The 20149-nt window shown below is 33.7% G+C and overlaps 1 protein-coding gene across 3 annotated transcripts in view; it reads right to left on the bottom strand.

Moving 5' to 3' along the window:
• Positions 1 to 9905: 9905 nt before the first annotated feature.
• Positions 9906 to 20149, bottom strand: part of LOC130903948 (lachesin-like) — a 343927-nt gene continuing 333683 nt past the window's right edge. For all 3 annotated transcript variants that reach the window (XM_057816407.1, XM_057816397.1, XM_057816415.1), the window contains one exon: positions 9906 to 10195. In XM_057816407.1, coding sequence (XP_057672390.1) covers positions 10134 to 10195 — 62 coding nt within the window. In that variant the 3' untranslated portion in view covers positions 9906 to 10133. The remainder of the gene's footprint in view (positions 10196 to 20149) is intronic.

Below are 20149 nucleotides of genomic sequence, written 5' to 3' on the forward strand. Positions count from 1 at the left end.
AAAGAACCTATGGTGTTGTCTGATTGAAATGATATGAAGTAATTGCTCTGCCCAAACACTTTTGAAGTATTTATATCCGGTGTTATTTCAATATATGCATCTGTCTTTATGTTTTTCATGTGATTGTTCAAGACTTTCAATTCATATGCGCCAAGAGGTATATTATAAAGGAAAAATTGTTTTTCCAATATTCCCCACCCAAAGAAATTATTCGTTTCATCGATATTTGGTATAGAATTGTACGTACTGAAATTGATGAGACCTATTTCATAGTCTGTTGCATCATCTAAATAAATAGGAGGGTTAAGGTTGTAGCTTTGTTCTGATGAATTAGTGAGAATGAATGTAAGTATTCACTAAGTTGTAATATTTATATAAAAAATCTAGTGAGTGATGTCCGTATTTATAGGAAGTCTTTTGGATTCTACCATAATTGTAAAATATCTGTACAATCACGCTATTTCTGAAATAATTTATCAATTCAGTTGGTGGCGGTAAATTGCCCGATATAGATAATTGAGGTTCCAGTTTTTACATAAGCTAAGCAGTCCAGTGACTGTCCTGCCCTATTTCTAAATCGGTGTTTAGTATCCCACACTCGCTTCTGTTGATTTTTTTAGGTAAAGTATCTCTCATAAATATTCCCTTAAAATGTGGAATTTTTAATAGTTCAACATATTATCGCAAATTTTGTCAGTTAACGCCCGATTGGGCATCTTAAGTTTTTTGGTTTTATACCGTATCCTTTGTATGGTCTCTCAAATATAGTCCATTGCTCTTAATCGCCTGATTATGACGTTTTTTATCTTCAAGTCGATCAGATTTTGCTTTATTGATGGCTGACCCTATAGACACGGCACCTGTATCAACTGTTCGTAAAGGTGCAAGGAGTGGTAGCGAAAGCGGTAGAAACCTACCTTTTCTAGGTAATCCAACTATACGTTTCTTCTTCCATGATCTGCTGTTTATATATATCACTATTTTATATATGTACCTCCCAGTATGTTCGGTAGGTGGTAACAATGTAGAGTGATTCCCGTATCTCTTTACCCATGGTTAACCACGACCTTTCTGGTGAACATAAAATTAGAAAACACGGTGCATTATTTGGTGGTGATTCAAAACGAGGGTTAATCATTGGATCTAGCGGATGTGATGAAACGAATTCAATACTGTCGTTAATTGCTAACCTCAACGAATTGAGATTTGAAAATATTTACGTGTATTCTAAGAGCTTACATCAACCAAAGTATACTCACTTGCGGAATCTCATCAAACCCATGAAAGAAATTGGTTATGAAGAATTTAATGTTTCACAAGACGTAACTCATCCGGAACATATTAAGAATAACTCACTAATCATTTTTGATGATGTGGCTACATGCGATCAAAACATTATTCAAAACTACTTTTGTTTTGGTCGCCATACATCTACAGATTGCTTTTATCTGTATCAAAACCTTGCAAAACACGTAACGTGAGCTCTTTTTAACATACCCCGTATTTCCATATTTTTTTTTTCAACACACTGTATTTCGATGCTGCAGTTAGGCGCCAACAACCCTCTGACTCACACACCCCCACAAGCTTCTATACCCACTTTGTTCATACACTTAAATGACCACCATCCGAACGACACGAGTTCGAATCCCAATCCGTCCCTCTTTCTGTCTCGACTTTTTACAATTTTTCTTGTAAAATTTACCAGAAGCTCCGTCGAAGACACAGGATGTCTCTTCACCTTCAATTATCAAGAACCATCCAGCTGCCCCGAAATACCTAACCTAACCTAACCACTTTCGAGTGGTCCCGTACTCTCCTTGTAACCCCGAAATACTGGGAGAGTACGGGTCCACAGCCTTGAAATACAAGGAGACTACTCTCCTAGCTTCAATTACTGAAGGGGACTTTTTAGCAGTACTTATAGCTTAATTGATATATAATTGTATAATGAATTTAATGTATGTTACATGAATCAAAATTAAAAATATTTGAATCTGATAAAAATTACCCTGTATATCTACGTATGGAAACAAATTTATTTACGTACATTTATTGATGTATTTAAGAAATAGAGCTGCAGATGGTTCAAATTTATTTTTTTAACATAAAGTTACGTATACAATTTCTTTTGGACTGCTTCATTTGAGTTTTGATATAACAATATATTACAAAAGAACTACTGAAATATTCAGTCAGGAATTTATCATCGTAATTCAGGCCAGACGTAAAGATTTGAAATATTTATGAATCTTCATAACCAAAATAGTTTTTAAATTAATGCCCCTGTGACATTGCTAAAAAATATTATGGCTCATTATTTATTTTTAATCAGCTCAGAAAATCGAAGGTGTCTATAAGAAGAAGGTAATGTTATGATATCTATATATAGTATGATTAAGCCAGTTGACGGTAATTAAAAACTTATAAGTGTGAATAAAAGCCACACATTTTGAAAATTTTTCAATTAAATTGTTGCCAATGATTTAAAAATCGTTTATGAGAGACTGTTGTTGGAAGAATCATTCTTATTGCATTCACATATATCTATAACACATCATTTCTTCACATTCAAAATTCATTGTTGATAATTGAGAGACGATTAGATGTCAAATCAATTCAATTTAAAAGTGTATTGTCAATTTGTGATACATCTCTTCGAACCGTTGCATATGAGTTGCGCCCTGCGGTCAAGTTTTAATCAGGGTTACTGTAAGGGTCGTATATGAATTGTGTCCCGAAGACCTTTCAAGGAATGTGGTTCTAAATATTTCTGTAAACTAATTATACTTTTCAGGAATATCGATATCTAAATATTGAATTCTGGTTAAACATTTTCTTACCTGAAGCTTAAGTAAAATACATATTACCAAATTATTAATCATAACACTTTTTGCAAAAGTGTTCCTGCTTTTCCTTTTTATTTATAACTTTTTCGTTGGTTGGTTGGTTGATAGTTAGTAATGTATAACTTAACTAACTCTAAATATCCAAATATTTCTATACGATGTGCTCCGATATCCCCCAAGATTATCTTCCAAATGCTTTAATAAATTATTTAACAACTATACTAGCTATATTATTCTATGTATTTTTTTCGAGCTTATCAAGCTATTTTATTTAAGCGTTTTATTCTCATTTGGGAATCATCATCTAATACATGTATAAATGAAAAATATAGTGAGGGTATTTTATAAATAATGGCGGTTTCCAGTGTTCTCTTCATTTATTAAATAATCCCACCAAAAAATCCTTAATATTCGAAATCGTATTCTATGGTAGAACCAATTTTTGTGCTAAAATGCAAAAAATGGCTGCACTGCTCTTTCAATATCTTCTTTGGATTCCAGTTTCCCCTACGCGGGAATTTCCCCTTTTAATTGAATAAATAGGAATCTGACGGTGCCAAGTCCGGAATGAATTCAGTATGAGGTAGGATTCTAATACCATCAAATTCTTAGATCACCTTGTAACTTCCGCTGTAATCGGTTTCGCATTGTAACAGAGCCCACTTTCGGTTGACTTCGGTAAATTAAAATGATTTCGAAGTACACTGAACCTTCATGATTCCACCAGACACGCAACAAGACTTTCCGCTCGGATCGATCTCTCTTTGCGAAGGGTTCTAGTAATTGTCCTTTGTCTAACCACTGATTTTCTATGTTCAGGTTGTTTAGCTAGGTAAATAACATTTCATTACTAGTAACATGCATCTAAAGACAGGTTCATCTTTACACACCTCTACTCAACGGTTAACTTAAATGTTGGTTCATTCGTGTGAAACTATTCCACAACTTTCATAGATCTCACCTATTGATTTTTAATGGCGATGTATGGTATCTTTGAAGGGTCCAAGGGTGTCCGATAGTCGGCAAATGCTGGTATGTACTATGTTTGTTTTCTACTATTTGTAACCTCAATATCCCATGCAGGTGGATGACCTAAGCGCAAACGATCTTCAAGCATCAAATATCCACCATTAAAGCGATTAAACCAATGCTATGCTTTTCGCTCATTAACTATGTCTTCCCCTTCGATTTCACATATTTTCCTTGCCGCCACGGCCGATTTAAACTTTTGTTTCCAATAATGTAGGAATACACGAATTTCATACTTATAGCACTCTATACTATTTAATTTCAAAACGTACCAATGAACACAGAGAGAATGATTAAAAGAAAGTGAAGCAACTTTATTCTTCACAGAATTATAGACTAATCTTTAGAAGTTATGATATGTTTAAATAGAGCCGTAGAAATTTTGTAAGAGCCGACATTCATATATATAATATCAATTAAAATTCATTGAACAATAAATCAGGAAAAGAGAGATTCTTTAAGAAGAAATTGGGACGAATTGCAGTCGAATAATTAAAACTAAACCATTACCAATAGAAAATATGTCAAATTATAAAATTGAATCATCTTTTTCATTTTTTTTGTCGACATAGATACTTTTTCAAACATTCATAGAAAAATGACATTTTGCTTATTTGAAATAACAGTACAAGACCTTAATAAACATATGCCACTCTTTACAAACGTGATATAATATAGTTTTAAACGAATTCAGATTGTCTCTTAAAAATTTGGAGTTATGTCAACTCTGCAGCACATACCAACTATTCACTATTTGATCCAGGTTTGGCTATCATTATCTTTCACGTGTAGAAGTATCATGTTCTTCATCAGAGCATGTATGTAACTGGGTTTTTGTGTTTTGATATTGAGTACCGGCTGCTAACCTTTATATTAGAGTGAAAATAATATACAGGGTGAGTCACGAGAAACTTTACATACTTCTATCATGTGTAGAGTTCCTCAGGGAGGATATCATGTAGCTACTAAAAAGTGTCAACTCCTCATTATTAATTTACAGTGTGTTTTGTGAAATTGACCTTCTAATTAGCTATTGTGTTTACACAGCTCATTTAATTTTTTCAATTTTCTCATGATGCAGTATAGTATTATTAAGCATTCGACCGGATTTGGAAAAATCAATTTAAGGATTCGTATTGTACTCTGTATAATATGTTTTGAATGCAATAACTGATTTTCAAACTCCATAGATAATCTATGAAAACGACATATGCGACTAAGTTGTCGTACTTTTATTCAATTTTTAGTTAACGATCGAATCAAATCAAAAATAGAATGACCATAATGACGTATCACCTCGTTCCTAATGACTCCCCTGCATATTGGTTCCACTTGTACGGAATGAACATAGTGGCTGATAATATGTATGTTTGATTTTAATGCATGTAATACTTAAATGTTCATATATTTAATAGCCAACCATGACATGATAAAAATATTTTCTACAGAAATATCTACAATATTGAATATTTGATAAAAGTATCGTACTTGTCACAAATAATAAACGATATTATATACTCATGTTTTACAATTTTTAAGTTATATTATTTGCCTAGCTCAGTGTACATTTTATGTAGTACTGAAACATGCTTTGATATTCAGATTAGTATCTAACTACATTTGAGAGCACGTAATTATAAAACAGCAATTTACCAATACAAACCAATTTTATTATAAAACATTTTTGATTGTGAACAACAAGTGAACAATTAAAAAACATGACATTTTTAGATTCCATGTATAAAATAAGTGGACGACTTACAATTATTACAATATTCAAAGTGTTTTTTCTGTAAACTGATTTTTAGTTATTGAGGGCTCTTTTACATTACGATTCTAGAATGACATTCCGGTATCGCTTAACATTTATTGAAATAGATGCTCGAATTTTTTCAAAAGTGTACCCTGTGTATTTTTAAATTTTTTTGTCTTTATTTCGAAAGATTTTAGTTAAAAATTACGAAAATATCTGGCATTAATCCAAAAATATCTATATCCAGTTATTACTTCTACTATAAATTCCACTTAAAAATAAAACCATATAAAAATGAATTTTTAAATCCTATCCTAACCTAATCTAAACATATAAAAAAGAACTTTTGAATATACTTCTCTTTCAATACATTAATTAAATAATATAAATTGAATTCGCTTCTAACAATGGTAAAATATATTGATGATTCTTTATTATTAAAGTTACCCAAATTGCCATTAATTATCACTAATCTCCACTGATTTTCTACTTCTTTTCTTTGATTGAGAAGTGAAGTGAATATTTAAGTACACGGTAGCTGAGTTAGCTAGCTTCACTTTTTGATTTAAAGGATAATAATTAGAATTTTCTAAAAAAATCCGGATTTTTTTATTGCTCTTAAGTAGAAACTTGAATTGACAGCAAATTTGATAGAATTTTTGAAAGTTAGATATGACAAATCTTCATTGTTTGCTATTATTGCTATTGCTTACTTCAGGAACGTTCACGGAAACTTGTCCAGAAGTGTTTTAATCCGGATGATTTGAAGGCCATGGCCATAACCAATACAAAATTGAATTCTGACTTGAATGTTCTTGAATTTCAAAGCCAAATGCTTGCTCTAATGTAGTTACTTCAGAAGTTGAGCTATTTCTGAAACTATCTTCTCAGAATATATTAATGAAGAAGTAAAGGTCCATAGTTTTATTATAAGCAATCCGAAACCAACCGTTAACAGATTTTATTCCGGATTTTTAAAATCGAATGACTTTTACTTGCCATTTTTGTTTTCCAAGAACGTTTGTTTTTTTGCATTGAATACTTCAGATGTAAAAAATAATGTGTTTTCCATCCTATTACAAATATTGTTGTTTTCTACAGTCGATGCAGCATATATTCACACTATTCTGGATTCTGGAAATACTTTGGTATTTTGTTGCCATTACCCCATAACAACCACACCCAGAAATACACACACACACACACACCGCAAAAATATAAAGGGTCCTTCATTTGAAAAATGAAATTACATTTACATTTAAAATATTATTTACCTTGTACATATCTCGTATATAATTTTGAGAGTAATTCCCGACTTCTGCTCGTCTTTCTTTTCTGGACAATTCATGACTCAGAAATTTTCATCTGGACTGAAATTCTAGAGCCGTATTGTCAAGAACACTAGGATTCGTGAATACTAAGTGTTAATTAATATCCAGAAACAAACTAATCACATGACAGAATTTATACAAAAATAATAATACGATAGACGAATAAATTCGTAGGATTGTTTACGGAATCAAAGATACTACTCGTATTATTGTAAATTAATTTAATCTGTATTCATATTTTATTCTAACGCTCCCGATATACTATGGATCAAAAAATTTTCTGAACAAATGCTAAAGAATCGAATTTTCTTTCATATCTCCTATCGACTGAAATTGGTTGCTCAAATCAAAATACCGGATTTTGGAAAACTGATTTACTTCACTTTATTGATAAGTAAATATAAGTAAAATAGTAAAATATTTTTTTTAAAAAACGGTAAATTGTATTATTATATTAGATGTTAGAATCGGTTTAACTTGAAAAAACACCTTGTAAATTATACAGTAATAAGTTATTAATTTTGTTAACAAATAACTTAATAACAATGGAAGACAAAAATAAATATGAGAAGAGCTGCGTTTATGGTTTTAAATATCGACAATGTATTTTTATTGGGCGCTATACATTTCGGTAGCATTTGTTGATGAAAAGAACAGTTCTCGTAACTTTGATTGAATGGAACTTACCTTAGCCAAATACCCCAGAAAAACGTGTCAAAAATGAACAACTAATAATTTATCGAGAACATATCAATATTTACCTTTTTGTCCAGCACAATATAAATAGTTTCTATATTGACATTGAATCAGGTGAAAATTTGCAATAAAGCATGTAACGAGGTGTGATAAAAATACGATAATTATATGGTAGTATCTATATAAACTACTTCTGTTTCAACTAGTATGTCTCATACCCTCATGTTATGAGATGAGCAGTGACAACTTGGAACCCGCTGAGAATCTTGGGCACTAACCAACAGATTGAAGCAGGAAATAACTTGTGAAATAAAAGGGGTAAGGGGATTAGATAAAATCATGAAGAATGGAATAAGACGCGCATTAAACGTATTAAGTGCAGTGCAAAAAATCGAACAACAACAGCTGAAGGTCAGAACAGTTGAGGGGATATAGGAAACAAATAACAAAAAGATGAGAAGAGGCAGACCCAGGGGAAAATAAAATAAGGAAATAACAAACAACCTGGAAAAAAGGACGACTGAACTGAAGACGAGCTAAACAGGAAGTAAAAGATAGAATCAAATGGAGAAATATTTCCTCTACACTTATGGTGGAGGTTTTGGATAAATAAGTAAGTGAGTAAGTATATTCCATACCATCAAAATGACTTGCAAATAATACGAATTTCTATATTTTCCATATTATATATTTTATATTATATATTTCTAGTGTTTACAAAGAATTTTTACCAATAAACAAAAAAATCGTGATTCTATATTCATTGAATGTTGAGATTGATATCAAGCGCAATTTCATTTCCAAATTTTGTAATGGAAATGAAAGTTTGAGTTTGTACATATGAGCCTAAGACAAAAATTTAGAACTCTCAATAGAACACTAGGAACTTGCACTAAAAACAACCATCAATAAAAATTGAGCATCAACAACATGGTAGCGATTTTTTTAAATTGTGAGAGCATAGTGTGATCAAAGTTCCTTCCAGGGGGAATAACTGTAAACATAGAATTCTTCAAGGGGCATTTAGAATGTTTGCGAAAGTATGTGATAATGAAGAGTCGTGCCAAATAGTCTAATGGCTTTTATTTTTATCATAACAACGTGCCATACCCCAAGTCGCTATCGATTGGCTGCCCATAACCGCCTCACCAGATTCAGCACTTTGCAGCTTCTGACGCTTCTAGTGATTAAAGGGAAACGTATCGACTCCTCTACTCATATTGAGAAGGTCAGAAAACAGAAAATACAAGCTATTCCAAAAAAAGGCTTTCAAAAATAAATCTAGTTATATAATCAACGTGTGTATAAGTGTAATGCAAACCAAAGACTTTTTTATGATATCTTTTCATCTTTCTTTTAATAAAATAAACCATATTTTCGATCACATCTCGTAATATATTGATAATTTCAATTAACAGATTCGATATTCAGTTGACAAATTAATATCTCATAATTATTATTGATATGCGAGGTATGTCGTGATTTCAGGCAAAAGCCATTTATCACAATGACTATGCATTTTGTTCTTATTCGTTCTTTCTTTTCGCTTGAGATTTTGACTCTGTCTAGAACGAAATTACCCGAAACGTATCCGCACATATTGCAAGATGACACGGTACGCAAGAAAAGCAGTTCGGCTTTTCGCCGTGTCAATCACCCCATACTTAATCCTCGTTCAGGTTGAAGCTTGTACCATTAATTTATGTCAAATTGGTTATGGATTAAACACAAAAAATAACCACTTCACTAGCTGTAACGTAAAATGTTCGTGAATATTTCACAGGTTCATTTTAATAAATGTTAGTGTAGTGTGTCAGGATGTCAAATGTTTTATTATTAAATTATGGATGTTTTGGTAAACTAGGTGTAACGGATTCAACGCAACCAAATAGTTTATGAGAATAGCATTTTTACAATTTTTCATGTTATATTGCCTTGAATAAAAATTTCATAACAATTACATAGAATATGTAATAGATTACATTTTGACATTTAGGTTTCAATTTAGTTTTAAAATTATATCATTAAACCCGAAACCCGATTCAGTGAATTTTGGTAGCTGGTTGATATATATATATATATATATATATATATATATATATATATATATATATATATATATATATATATATATATATATATATATATATATATATCAACCAGCTACTATATATATATATATATATATATATATATATATATATATATATATATATATATATACCAACCTTCACTAAACAACGGGATAATAAAAGAAAACACTGTACTCCATACAAGAAAACAAACAATAAATATGTATTATATTATTTAACATCAATTTATACCACATTTCTCAGTTACTCATAAAGCTAACCAGTTTCAGTCTTTGTTAAATAGGTAACTACCGAATGTACATGGATTCGTTCAGGTAGAAGCATTCATCGATTAAGTAAACTCACATTTTGGAAGTAATTAGTAAATGTTATAGTATCACATTCACCGTGTTGCCATTAACATCAAAACTGACAAGATGAAAGACAGCAGCACTGGGAGAGAACCTGGAACAAAATTTTTTTTATTGTACATTAGATTGAATGAACAGTTGAGAAAAACTTTTAAATGATAGTTGGACTAATTTGTTAAGAGATATATTGAAGCTACATTTTGGGAACGTTATTGTTGCTATTAAATCATTTGAAGTAATTGGTGATATTATAGAAAAATTGCAAGTGAATTTCTTTATTTCTTCTCATATATAAAATTCAATAAATGTTAATTTTTTCTACTATCTGATTACAATTCTATTCTTAGTATGAAACATACAAAATATCTGGTTGGATAGTTAGAGTTAGTTGTAAATAAATATATCCCGACAGGAAAAATGTATACCGAGTTATATCTAGATAAATCTGGTCGACGCAAATTATTAAAACGCAAAATGACTATATTCTGTAAATCAGCATAAATTTTAATAAAAATAGGAATGTTGCGAAATACAACATAATGAGTTTTGTTACTTCATTCATATAGTTGTAAAATTGCAATGTTTTTGTGAATAAAGTTTTCTTAAAAATAGTTTTCCGGTATCGAAATATATTATAGACGCAGTCACCAGTAGGATTCGTGAGGTCGTGAATTTTCACGCACGTCGCGATAAAAAACTCGACTTGGCATTTTAATACTTAGTGCGAATTCCGAGACCTGCGAGGGAGGAATAAGGGTTCACCCTTCAAATCACTGTAAGTGCCAAGATCCTTATTGTCTCATATTTTTCCTTTTTTACTTTTCTTTATCTGTTACTAGACTAAGGAAATATTTAACAATTTTAAATATTTTATTTATATGAACGAATTGGAAAACTTACTAAAAGGTTTGCTAAGTTGGATACTGAATGAAATACTGATAATTCATATTTGATAAAGTGGCTACTGCAAATACAAAAGCCATTAATTGAGATTTATTTAAATTGAATTTCGAAAATATTGGACATTATGACGGAGACAGTGATACTTTAAACTTTAAAAAGATTAATCGAAATTTATAATGACCCTCAAATGAATACTCATGTTTTGGAGCTAATAAATAACGTGACTGCGCGCCTAGAGGGCGTCCTAGACGAGTGAAGTACATAACGAGTAGTGCGTTGGGTATTTAGATATCTTGTCTGTGCACGTCCCAAATCACGTTTCCGTCACTATTTATTTGTGTAGTAGCGGTTTGAAACGAACGTGGTTTTTTCTCGTGCCGAAAACCATGTGTGACGAAAAACAAGAGCAACGTATCAATCTCAAATTTCTCGTTAAATTGGAAAAAACTTTTGTGCTGAGTACTAAAAATTGTTGCAAGGGGCCTATGGGGACAATTTTCTATCTCGTGCGCGTATTTTTGAGTGGTGTAAACGCTTTAGTGAATGCCAGGAGAGCACTGAAGATGACCAGCGCCTAGGTCGCCCTGTGACTGTTTCAACTCCGGAAATAGTGACCAAAATCAACCAAGTTGTGCGTGCAGATGGTCGATTGAGCATCTGGATGATCGCCGAGGCTGTAAACGCCGATAAAGAACCGGTTAGAAAAATTTTACACGAGGAATTACACATGACAAAAGTCTGTGCGAAGTTGGCGCCAAAAAATCTTCTGACTCCTGACCAAAAGCTCTTGTGTCAACGGGTCTGCTCAGATTTCCTTGAAAGGTTAAAAAAAGATCTGCTTTACAAGGGACACGATTTGAGTCGATAGAAGTGGTGAAGCAAAAAACGACAGAGCTCCTAAAGGCACTCACCAAAGAAGACTTCCCAGCACTGCTTCGATCAATGGAAAAAACGTATGGAAAGGTGTGTAGCGAGAGGAGGGGAGTATATTGAAGGGAGGTATTCGAACATAGAATAATTTTTATAATAATAGCCTTTTTCGTAAACAGTCGCGTTATTGATTATCCAGACCTCGTATTTAGGAGAAATTAATTGGAAAGGCAGAGGTCATGGTAGGAAATAGGTGGAATTGCATGGCATAAGATTAAGGAAGTACTTAAGCAAGGTTTTGCTGACAGACGGGATCGACATTTTATTTATTTTACAGAAATTAACTAGAACTGGACCGTTTATAAACGAAAATCTGAACCACATTGCAACTTTTTGAAAAGGTAGAAGAATTAGCAATGATTTTAACTTGATAAAAGATGTCAAATAACTCATTGTGACAAAACTGCACTGAAAACCTTTATACAGGATGTACAGGCATCATTGAAAATAATATACATTAAAAGAAACCAATTCTCTAGAAGATACAATGGTTTGCTTTAAAATATATATTAATAATAATAAATCCGAGTAGGACTATGATAATCAAAATAATAGAAAACACATTACTAACTCTTCTCCATCGGCCCTTAATGTTTGTACGGTGACGCAAGTCAATGTGCCTAAGATCGTGAAAACTTGATTGCCTAGGAAGCGTATGAAGAGGATCACTAAATTTAATTAATTCATTATGCGCTCCTACTTCAGAGCAACCAATATGGAGACCGATATGAGCAGCTATACGCCATTGAAGCCATTCATCTAAGATCACCCAGAATTGCAGTACCGAACAACGAATAGCTGTCCAGGGAAGGAATATAGTGAAGAAAAAATTGCTTCCTGCTCCTATCTTGCAGCAAATACGAGGAGAATTCCTTATAGATCTTCAAAGAAGAGATGATCATCTCGATGCAAACTGTACACATAGTGAAACCCACACTGAAGAACATGAAAATGTAATCACCATCAATCACGCTATATCCGATTTTGACAATGTCCAACCAAATATCGTCGATAAAGTGGCACTCGAAATGCAAAAGGAATTAGCGGCATTTGAAGGCAAGTCGTCGAAAACTAAAACGAGACAAATATTCATATCAATAACATTGACAAAAAACCCTTGAGAAACCACATCAGAAAAATATTCAAGAAAATAGGTACTCACACACGGCATATAGAACATCAGCAATATTTGCGTGAATATATTTATTTGCTTCAGCAGAAGTTGAAAGCGAAATTCAAACGTTTTCGACATATATTAAGTGCCCAAAAAAGAATCTAAAGAATAATATTTTTCAAAGCAATCAAAAAGTATTTTACAGAAAATTTGGAGCTACGACCTTTAACAACACCAATCAATCTATGCCATCGAAACAGACGTTGGAAAAGTATTGGTTCTCATTATGGTCAACCCAAAAAAACCACAAGAGAAACGCTGACTGGATAGCAGCCGAAGAGAAGCGGATAAACATTCTTTCGATACAATTTAATGATTTCACACTAGGGGAAATCACTGACGAAGTCCAAAATACCAAAAACTGAAAATCACCAGAAGTTGATAATATTCAAAACTTCTGGTATAAGAACTTCCCAAGCATACACAAGGAGTTAGTGAAACAATTTACCCATCTCTTACACAATCTATAACACATCCCAACGTTTTTGACACTGGTTCCACTAACTTGCTCCCAATGAGCTCCCAGATGGATGATTCCACTCAGTACAGACCTATCACGTGCCTTCCCATCTTATATAAGATACTTACAGCTTTTATCATTAACAGAATTTATAAGCATGTCGAGAAAAATGACAACTTAGGTGAGGAACATAAAAGGGTGCATAATTTCTAAGAGGAGCTTTGCTCGGCTTGAGGCGACTAGGTATTCGGGAGCTGTTCGCTTCGCTGCCCCGAGCAAGTGAAGAGTAGAAGTGATATGAAACCATGTAGAAGATAGAGGAATGTAGAAATGTTGGATTCTTAAGTTAATTGCATGTTGTTAGGATACTAAGAAGGTTATAAAAGAAAGGTCACTTAAAGAATGGTGACGTTGAATTCCTAGAAGAAAGCAACTGGGTCAGGCGCTGGTCAGTCCGGGGTTGTTGTTTTATTAAGGAAGTTGTTCGGGTAATCCCGTCGAAGGGTAAGAAATTTTGTGAATGAAAGTGTACCTGTATTATGTATGCTTGAGTGCGACGGCATATGGCGTAGTCGCCACACTATTCCACTTTCTACGCACCGCTACCAAGTAGGAAATAGGTCGATATAACAACTTTGAAGTACTATACTAATTTGTTTACAGTAGCGAGAATGCTGCGGAAGATATCATGTTAATAAATGTTGATTTCTAGCGGTTTACGAATACGTAACTTCTTCTGTAGCATCACTATTTTCGTTAGTTAATAACCCTACTTCGTATACTAACAACTTATGGCGAGTAATTTACGGCGAGTAAGGTAAACTGAAGTTGGATTCACGTAAAAGGAAACAATAATCAATTTATACTGTAAAATGAGTAACAGAAAAAACATGTGAACATCATATTATCTTTTTATGACTATCTAGCGAGCTTTTCATACAATTGAAATAAATGAAACTATTCAATGTGTTCATTTCTGTTAACTGATTTCATGGGATTGTTTGTTTTCAGACAATTTTTATTTTTACGTTTCATATTCTGTAGCCTGCGTAACTTCTTTGTTCCAATTGTTTCAGAGTATCATGTACCTAATGTTTTCTAAAATGTTTCTTATTAATTTTCAGTAAAATGTCATTTTCTTTTTCCCTAGTTGATACTAATACTGGTCATCTTCTTTCATAGTCATTAGGTATTTGTTTGAAGCAGTATAATTATTTTGAAATGTCTATATAGAATTAGTTATCTTGCTCATAACGCATCTTAATTTTTCCACTATTGCTTACTTTATTAAGAATACATAGACACTATACCATATTTCAAGGATATAGTAAAAAATATTGTTTAGCTGATGATTATAATTTTTTTTTCGAAAATAAGTCTTGAGGAATCTAAAAAAGCGTGGAGAATATTTATCTATATTTCATCTTTTCTTGCAAACATAAAACGAATGCTATTTCAGTGTGATAAAGGACTTAGGAAATGAAATTTTCCCAATTTCCTATTAACCATATTGACCAGTGAATTCCAATGAATCTCTCTAGTCTTGGATGTCACCGTGATATATGTCATTTCCATAGTGTCGATTGTGCATATACTGGGCGAATCAAAACGACTGATAAATAAAGAAGTTTTTGTACATAATCATTTGTTTCCAAGTTATAACATATTAACAAATAAACAAATTATCACATAAAAATTTTCTTAATCATAGCGTTCTTTCAATAAATGTTCAGAAATAACGCTATTGACTTCTAAACATTTTCTACTTCGTCTACGAAGAGCGTTTGTTGCTCTCCCAATTGATTCATTTGTTTCTTCTTTAATATGGGCTGCAGTATTCTCAATTCGTCTAATTAGTGCATCCCGTGTGTCCACTTTTATTTTGTAGACTTCATTTCTCATCGAGCCCCATAAACAAAAATCTAGTTGTGTGAGGTCTGGAGATCCTGCAGGACAATTAATGGGACCTCTACGGCCAATCCAACGCCCTGAAAAAGATTCGTCCAAATGTTGCTTGACCTAACAAGCGACAAGCGACAGCAGGAGCTCCATCGTGCTGATAGTATATCTGCATTCTAATATTTACAGGAGCATCCTCTAGTAAGCCTTGTAATTCAATTTGTAAAAAATTTAGGTAGTTTTCTCGTATGAGACGATTCTCCAAAATAAAAGGGCCTATTAAATAACTTTCAACCATACCACACCACACGTTTTCAGAAAACCGATGTTGAAAATTGCTTTCGACTTCGCGTGGGGATTTTCGTCCGACCATACATGATAGTTACGAGTGTTATTAATGCCATCACGGGTAAATGTAACTTTATCCGTAAAGAGTATACTCGATACAACACGATGATTATTATTTATCCACCGACAAAACTCCACACGGTTAGCGTAATCCTATGGTTGTAGGTGCTGTACTCTCTGTACGTGATAAGGATATAAGCCTTGTTCGTGGAGTGTGTTTATCACTTTTTTTTGTGGAATTTCCACTTGAGTGGCAATTCTCCGTGAGCATCTTCTTCTACTTTCGTCGGTTTTCTTAATTCTTTAGTATGGTACCATTTTCACTTATATCATCTTCTTCGTCTTCTTTCGTTAGTAATTTTTTGAAATACTGACTCCATTCTCTTTCATCAATATTTGTTGTATTTCGTTTTCTATTTTGTTTCTTTATATGTTAATATAATTATACATTATTTTTATTGTCATTTTCCAAGTTGTCAATTGTATCATTTGGCCATTTTATTCTCATTGTCTTTATTATCTTTGTGCTCTCTTTTCTTATTTTTCTATATATATTATAATCATCTTGTTTCATAATTCGTAGCCATTGCAAAATAGCTTCTTCTTTGTCTTTAATTTTTATTGTACATTCCTTGTCAAACCAATCATTATTTTTTCTAATATCTTTTGTACCAATGTCTTTCTGCGTTGCATTTATAACAATTTTCTTAATCTCTTCCTATTGCTCATCAATAGTATCTTTTTCTTTACTCTTTTGTAGTTGCTTTTCTATTTCTTTTCTGTATTGTTCCTCCCTCGCTTTCAGTTTCTGCACATTCCATTTTCTGCTTTTTATCGTCTTAATTTAATTTTTATTATTACTAAGTGATGATCTTGTATCATTTTTGATCTTATTTTTGATATTAAGATGTGATCTATTTGGTTTCTCTTGGTACTTCCTGGTATCATCCACGTAATTTTATGTTCTTTTTTATGTTTAGTGTTTAGTATGTTTATTTAAGCTAGTGCTACTAACATACATGTTGAGTTCCTCTGCTAGACTACATATTTGCCCTCCATTATTGTTAGTTGTTTCGTGTAGTCTGTGTTTTCCTGCCATACAGCTTAAGTAGTCTTCTTTTTCTATTTTTGCATTCATATTTCTAATAATTACTAATGTATCATGTCTTGTGACGTCTTCGCGTACCTTAACTAGGTTTTCATAGAATTCGTCTCTGTCTTCGTTTTTTGCTTCTTCTGTTGGTGCGTAAATATTAATTATTGTTATGTTTGCTATACTATTTTTTATTCTTAGCTTTGATATTCTCCCACTTATAATTTCAGATTCTTCTTCTCATTCTTTTGCTAATCATAAAACCTGTACCGTTCCTTACTTGTTTATCTTCTCCGCTATAAAATAAAGTATATTTCTCCTTTTTTATTTGTCCTTCTCACTTCCATCGTATTTCTTGGAGTACCAATATGTCTATTTTATATTCCAGCACTTCTTTTGCAATTTCTTTAATTTTTCCTATTGGCAGTACTGTCCTGATATTCCATGATGCCATTCTCACTACATCCTTCCATTTGTTTTTACCTTTAGCTATTATCCATTCCATTGCGTTGTCGACTTCCAATATATCAATGTTCTTTTCTTCAATTACTAGTTTGTTGACTTCTTCTCTTTATTCTCCCCTCCATTTTCTGGGTAAAGATCGCTGGTTGTACGTTTCTTGTCATCAATTTCTCTCGACTTTTCCTCTATATATGCCTCTGCTCAATATATTTTGTTATACACAATTAATTTGTTATATTTGAGTCTTGCGTTGTGTTCTTGTTCTTTGATTAATTTCAGTTTTTTAGCTTGCTTCATAATTTCTAATTTTTTGAACTATTTTTTTCATTCTAACTACAATCAATCAGTTCTTGTTTGTTTTAAATGCTCCTATACTGTAGCATTCTACTAAATCAGCTTCCAGGTCGACTTCCACCTCTATTTTCCCTATTATGAATTGGATCTTTTCCTCATCTTGTAGGTTGTCCTTGTACAAGTTACTGATTGTTAACCGTTGGGCATGATCCGCCTCTGGCCTTCAGATAGTACCTAGTGTCGAATTATTTATTCCGTCAAACACACTACGTAATCATCCATTAAAAATTCGTAATGTTCGAATGTATAATTTAGAAAATATACTTAAATATAAGTTCTGATTTCCCAACAACAACTTTCGGAGCACTCTGTATATAATGTTACAAATATTATAATATATGTCACTTCGCTTAAATGACATTTTGCAGGTGCTTAATTTTTAACGTCATGCTTGATCAATTGATTTAACAAAAATTTCTATGGAGATTAGCTAAATGAGAAGGTGTGATTACTCATTTTTGTGGAGCTACGTAATTATGCTGCTCATTCATTTTCGTTGACTTCTCTTTTATTTTTGTGCTCCTGCTTTAAAATCAGGTTCATTCGTTTCAATTAAGACGACACAACGATAAAAAGGGATTAGCGTTCATAATAATAGGTTTCTGTAGTAGTAGTAGTCAAATTAGTAATTTTCGACTATAAGTTAAGTAATATCAATGTTATATCAGTAGCAACGTTTTGCAATTATAGACTAAATTAAACTCCCCTACTTAAAAGATTGAAATCAGAATATGATAGAAGGAACCTATATATGATGTGGCAATCAAGTTTCGAAATTTTATCAATAATAATGAAGCAAAAAAGTTTTACACTAATTTTTATAATAAACCTTCATAATAGTTTCTAATGAACTCTACACAACAATAATGTTGCTCCCCTTCAAAGTATCTTTGGTAATCAATCGTCTGAAGTTTAAAACCAAGGTTAAAGATTTTTTGATCTTCTCTACGCCACCATAATAAGTTTTTTAGTTGTGATTTGATATTAGGACGGGTCCCTCCATACTGAGGGTTGGGCGCTTTTCCCACGCCACCGGGCGCGTCCACTGGTTGCGGTTAGTGGAGTCCGGAGCAAGCCTAGGTCACAGTAATGTCGCACATTACTCTGGATGGTTGCTAATAAGGTCCGAGTGGGGGAAACAAACCTAACTGGGCTTGAGCTCTCATTCCCGCGGAATGAATAGTGGTACTAAAAATATTTCCCCAGGAGGTACGTCTCTTGATGAGGCCAATCCTCCCGCGCAAGCGGCCGGGCCACGATCGGATTCTGGGGGGGGGTCAGTTACACTATCATCCCTGATACCACCGGTGGCGCACTTGGCCAGTGGAAGCATACCTACAGCTACAAGTGCCCTAGAACTGACTCTTGCGGGAGACAAAGGGGGTCTCGGGAGCGTATCATCGGTTATGGGTGGCCTGAAGATCGGTGGGGTAACCGAAGACGAGTCGATCCCAAGGGCTCAGAAAAAAGGAAAAAGGAGAGCACGCCAGCGCAAAAAGCTCGAAATGGCTATAAAAATGCGATGAGTAAAAAGAGGGATGCTGACTTCACCGAAAAGGAGAGGGTTGAAGCCAAAAAGGCGCTTCCAAAAACGAAAGCGTCTAGAAGGATTCAATCCCTAGAGAAAGATGAGAAAAAGGTAAAAAAGCCTTAGCTCTCGACTAGCTTTGAGTCGCCACAGGAGTTTCAGGTTGCCATCGTAGATCGATCACATCTGGATGGTAGGCTGTCATCCGATAGGTTGCTCGAGGAAGAGGGTCCTGATGGCAATTGCTGATCTCGAAGGGAATGACAGCGACGAGGAAATATCCTTCGACGGCGTGGGATGGTTGAGGGGCGTCAAGGTAGTCGGGTGCTCCAACAGGAAGTCCCTTGATTTCCTAAAAGAAGTATTTGGCGGCTGCGATGACCTGTGGCCAGGCTCCAAGCTGGAGGTTATCCCGAAATCGTCGCTGCCATTGAGGAAGATCGTCTCGGTGTGGGTCTCGCCGCCAAATCTGGAGGATCGGAAGACACTGGCGGTCGTCCAAAGAATGAATAAGGGCCTGTATACAAAGGAGTGGAGGATTTTATCCTCCATCCAAAGTAAAAATGGGAGAGGCAAGGACATCGTCATGTCAGTCGATGAGATTACCCATTGCCGAGTTGAGAAAAGTCGGCTACCAAAATTGAAGGGGCAAACGCCGACCCTCTCACTGGAGGCGAAATATCTGGGATTAATCCTAGATTCAAAGCTTTCCTGGAAAAGGAATGTGGAGGATAGGATGAAAAGGGGAATCAACGCTTTCTACATTTGTAGGAAGGTGTTTGGAAGAAAACTTATACACTGGCTGTATACAGAGGTTGTAAGACACATTATAACTTACGGAGACGTAGTGTGGTGAAAGGCCATGAATAGGAAGACATATGCGGAAAAACTCGACAA

The sequence above is a fragment of the Diorhabda carinulata genome, chromosome 1 (assembly GCF_026250575.1).
Source record: "Diorhabda carinulata isolate Delta chromosome 1, icDioCari1.1, whole genome shotgun sequence".
Classification (NCBI taxonomy): Eukaryota; Metazoa; Arthropoda; class Insecta; order Coleoptera; family Chrysomelidae; genus Diorhabda; species Diorhabda carinulata.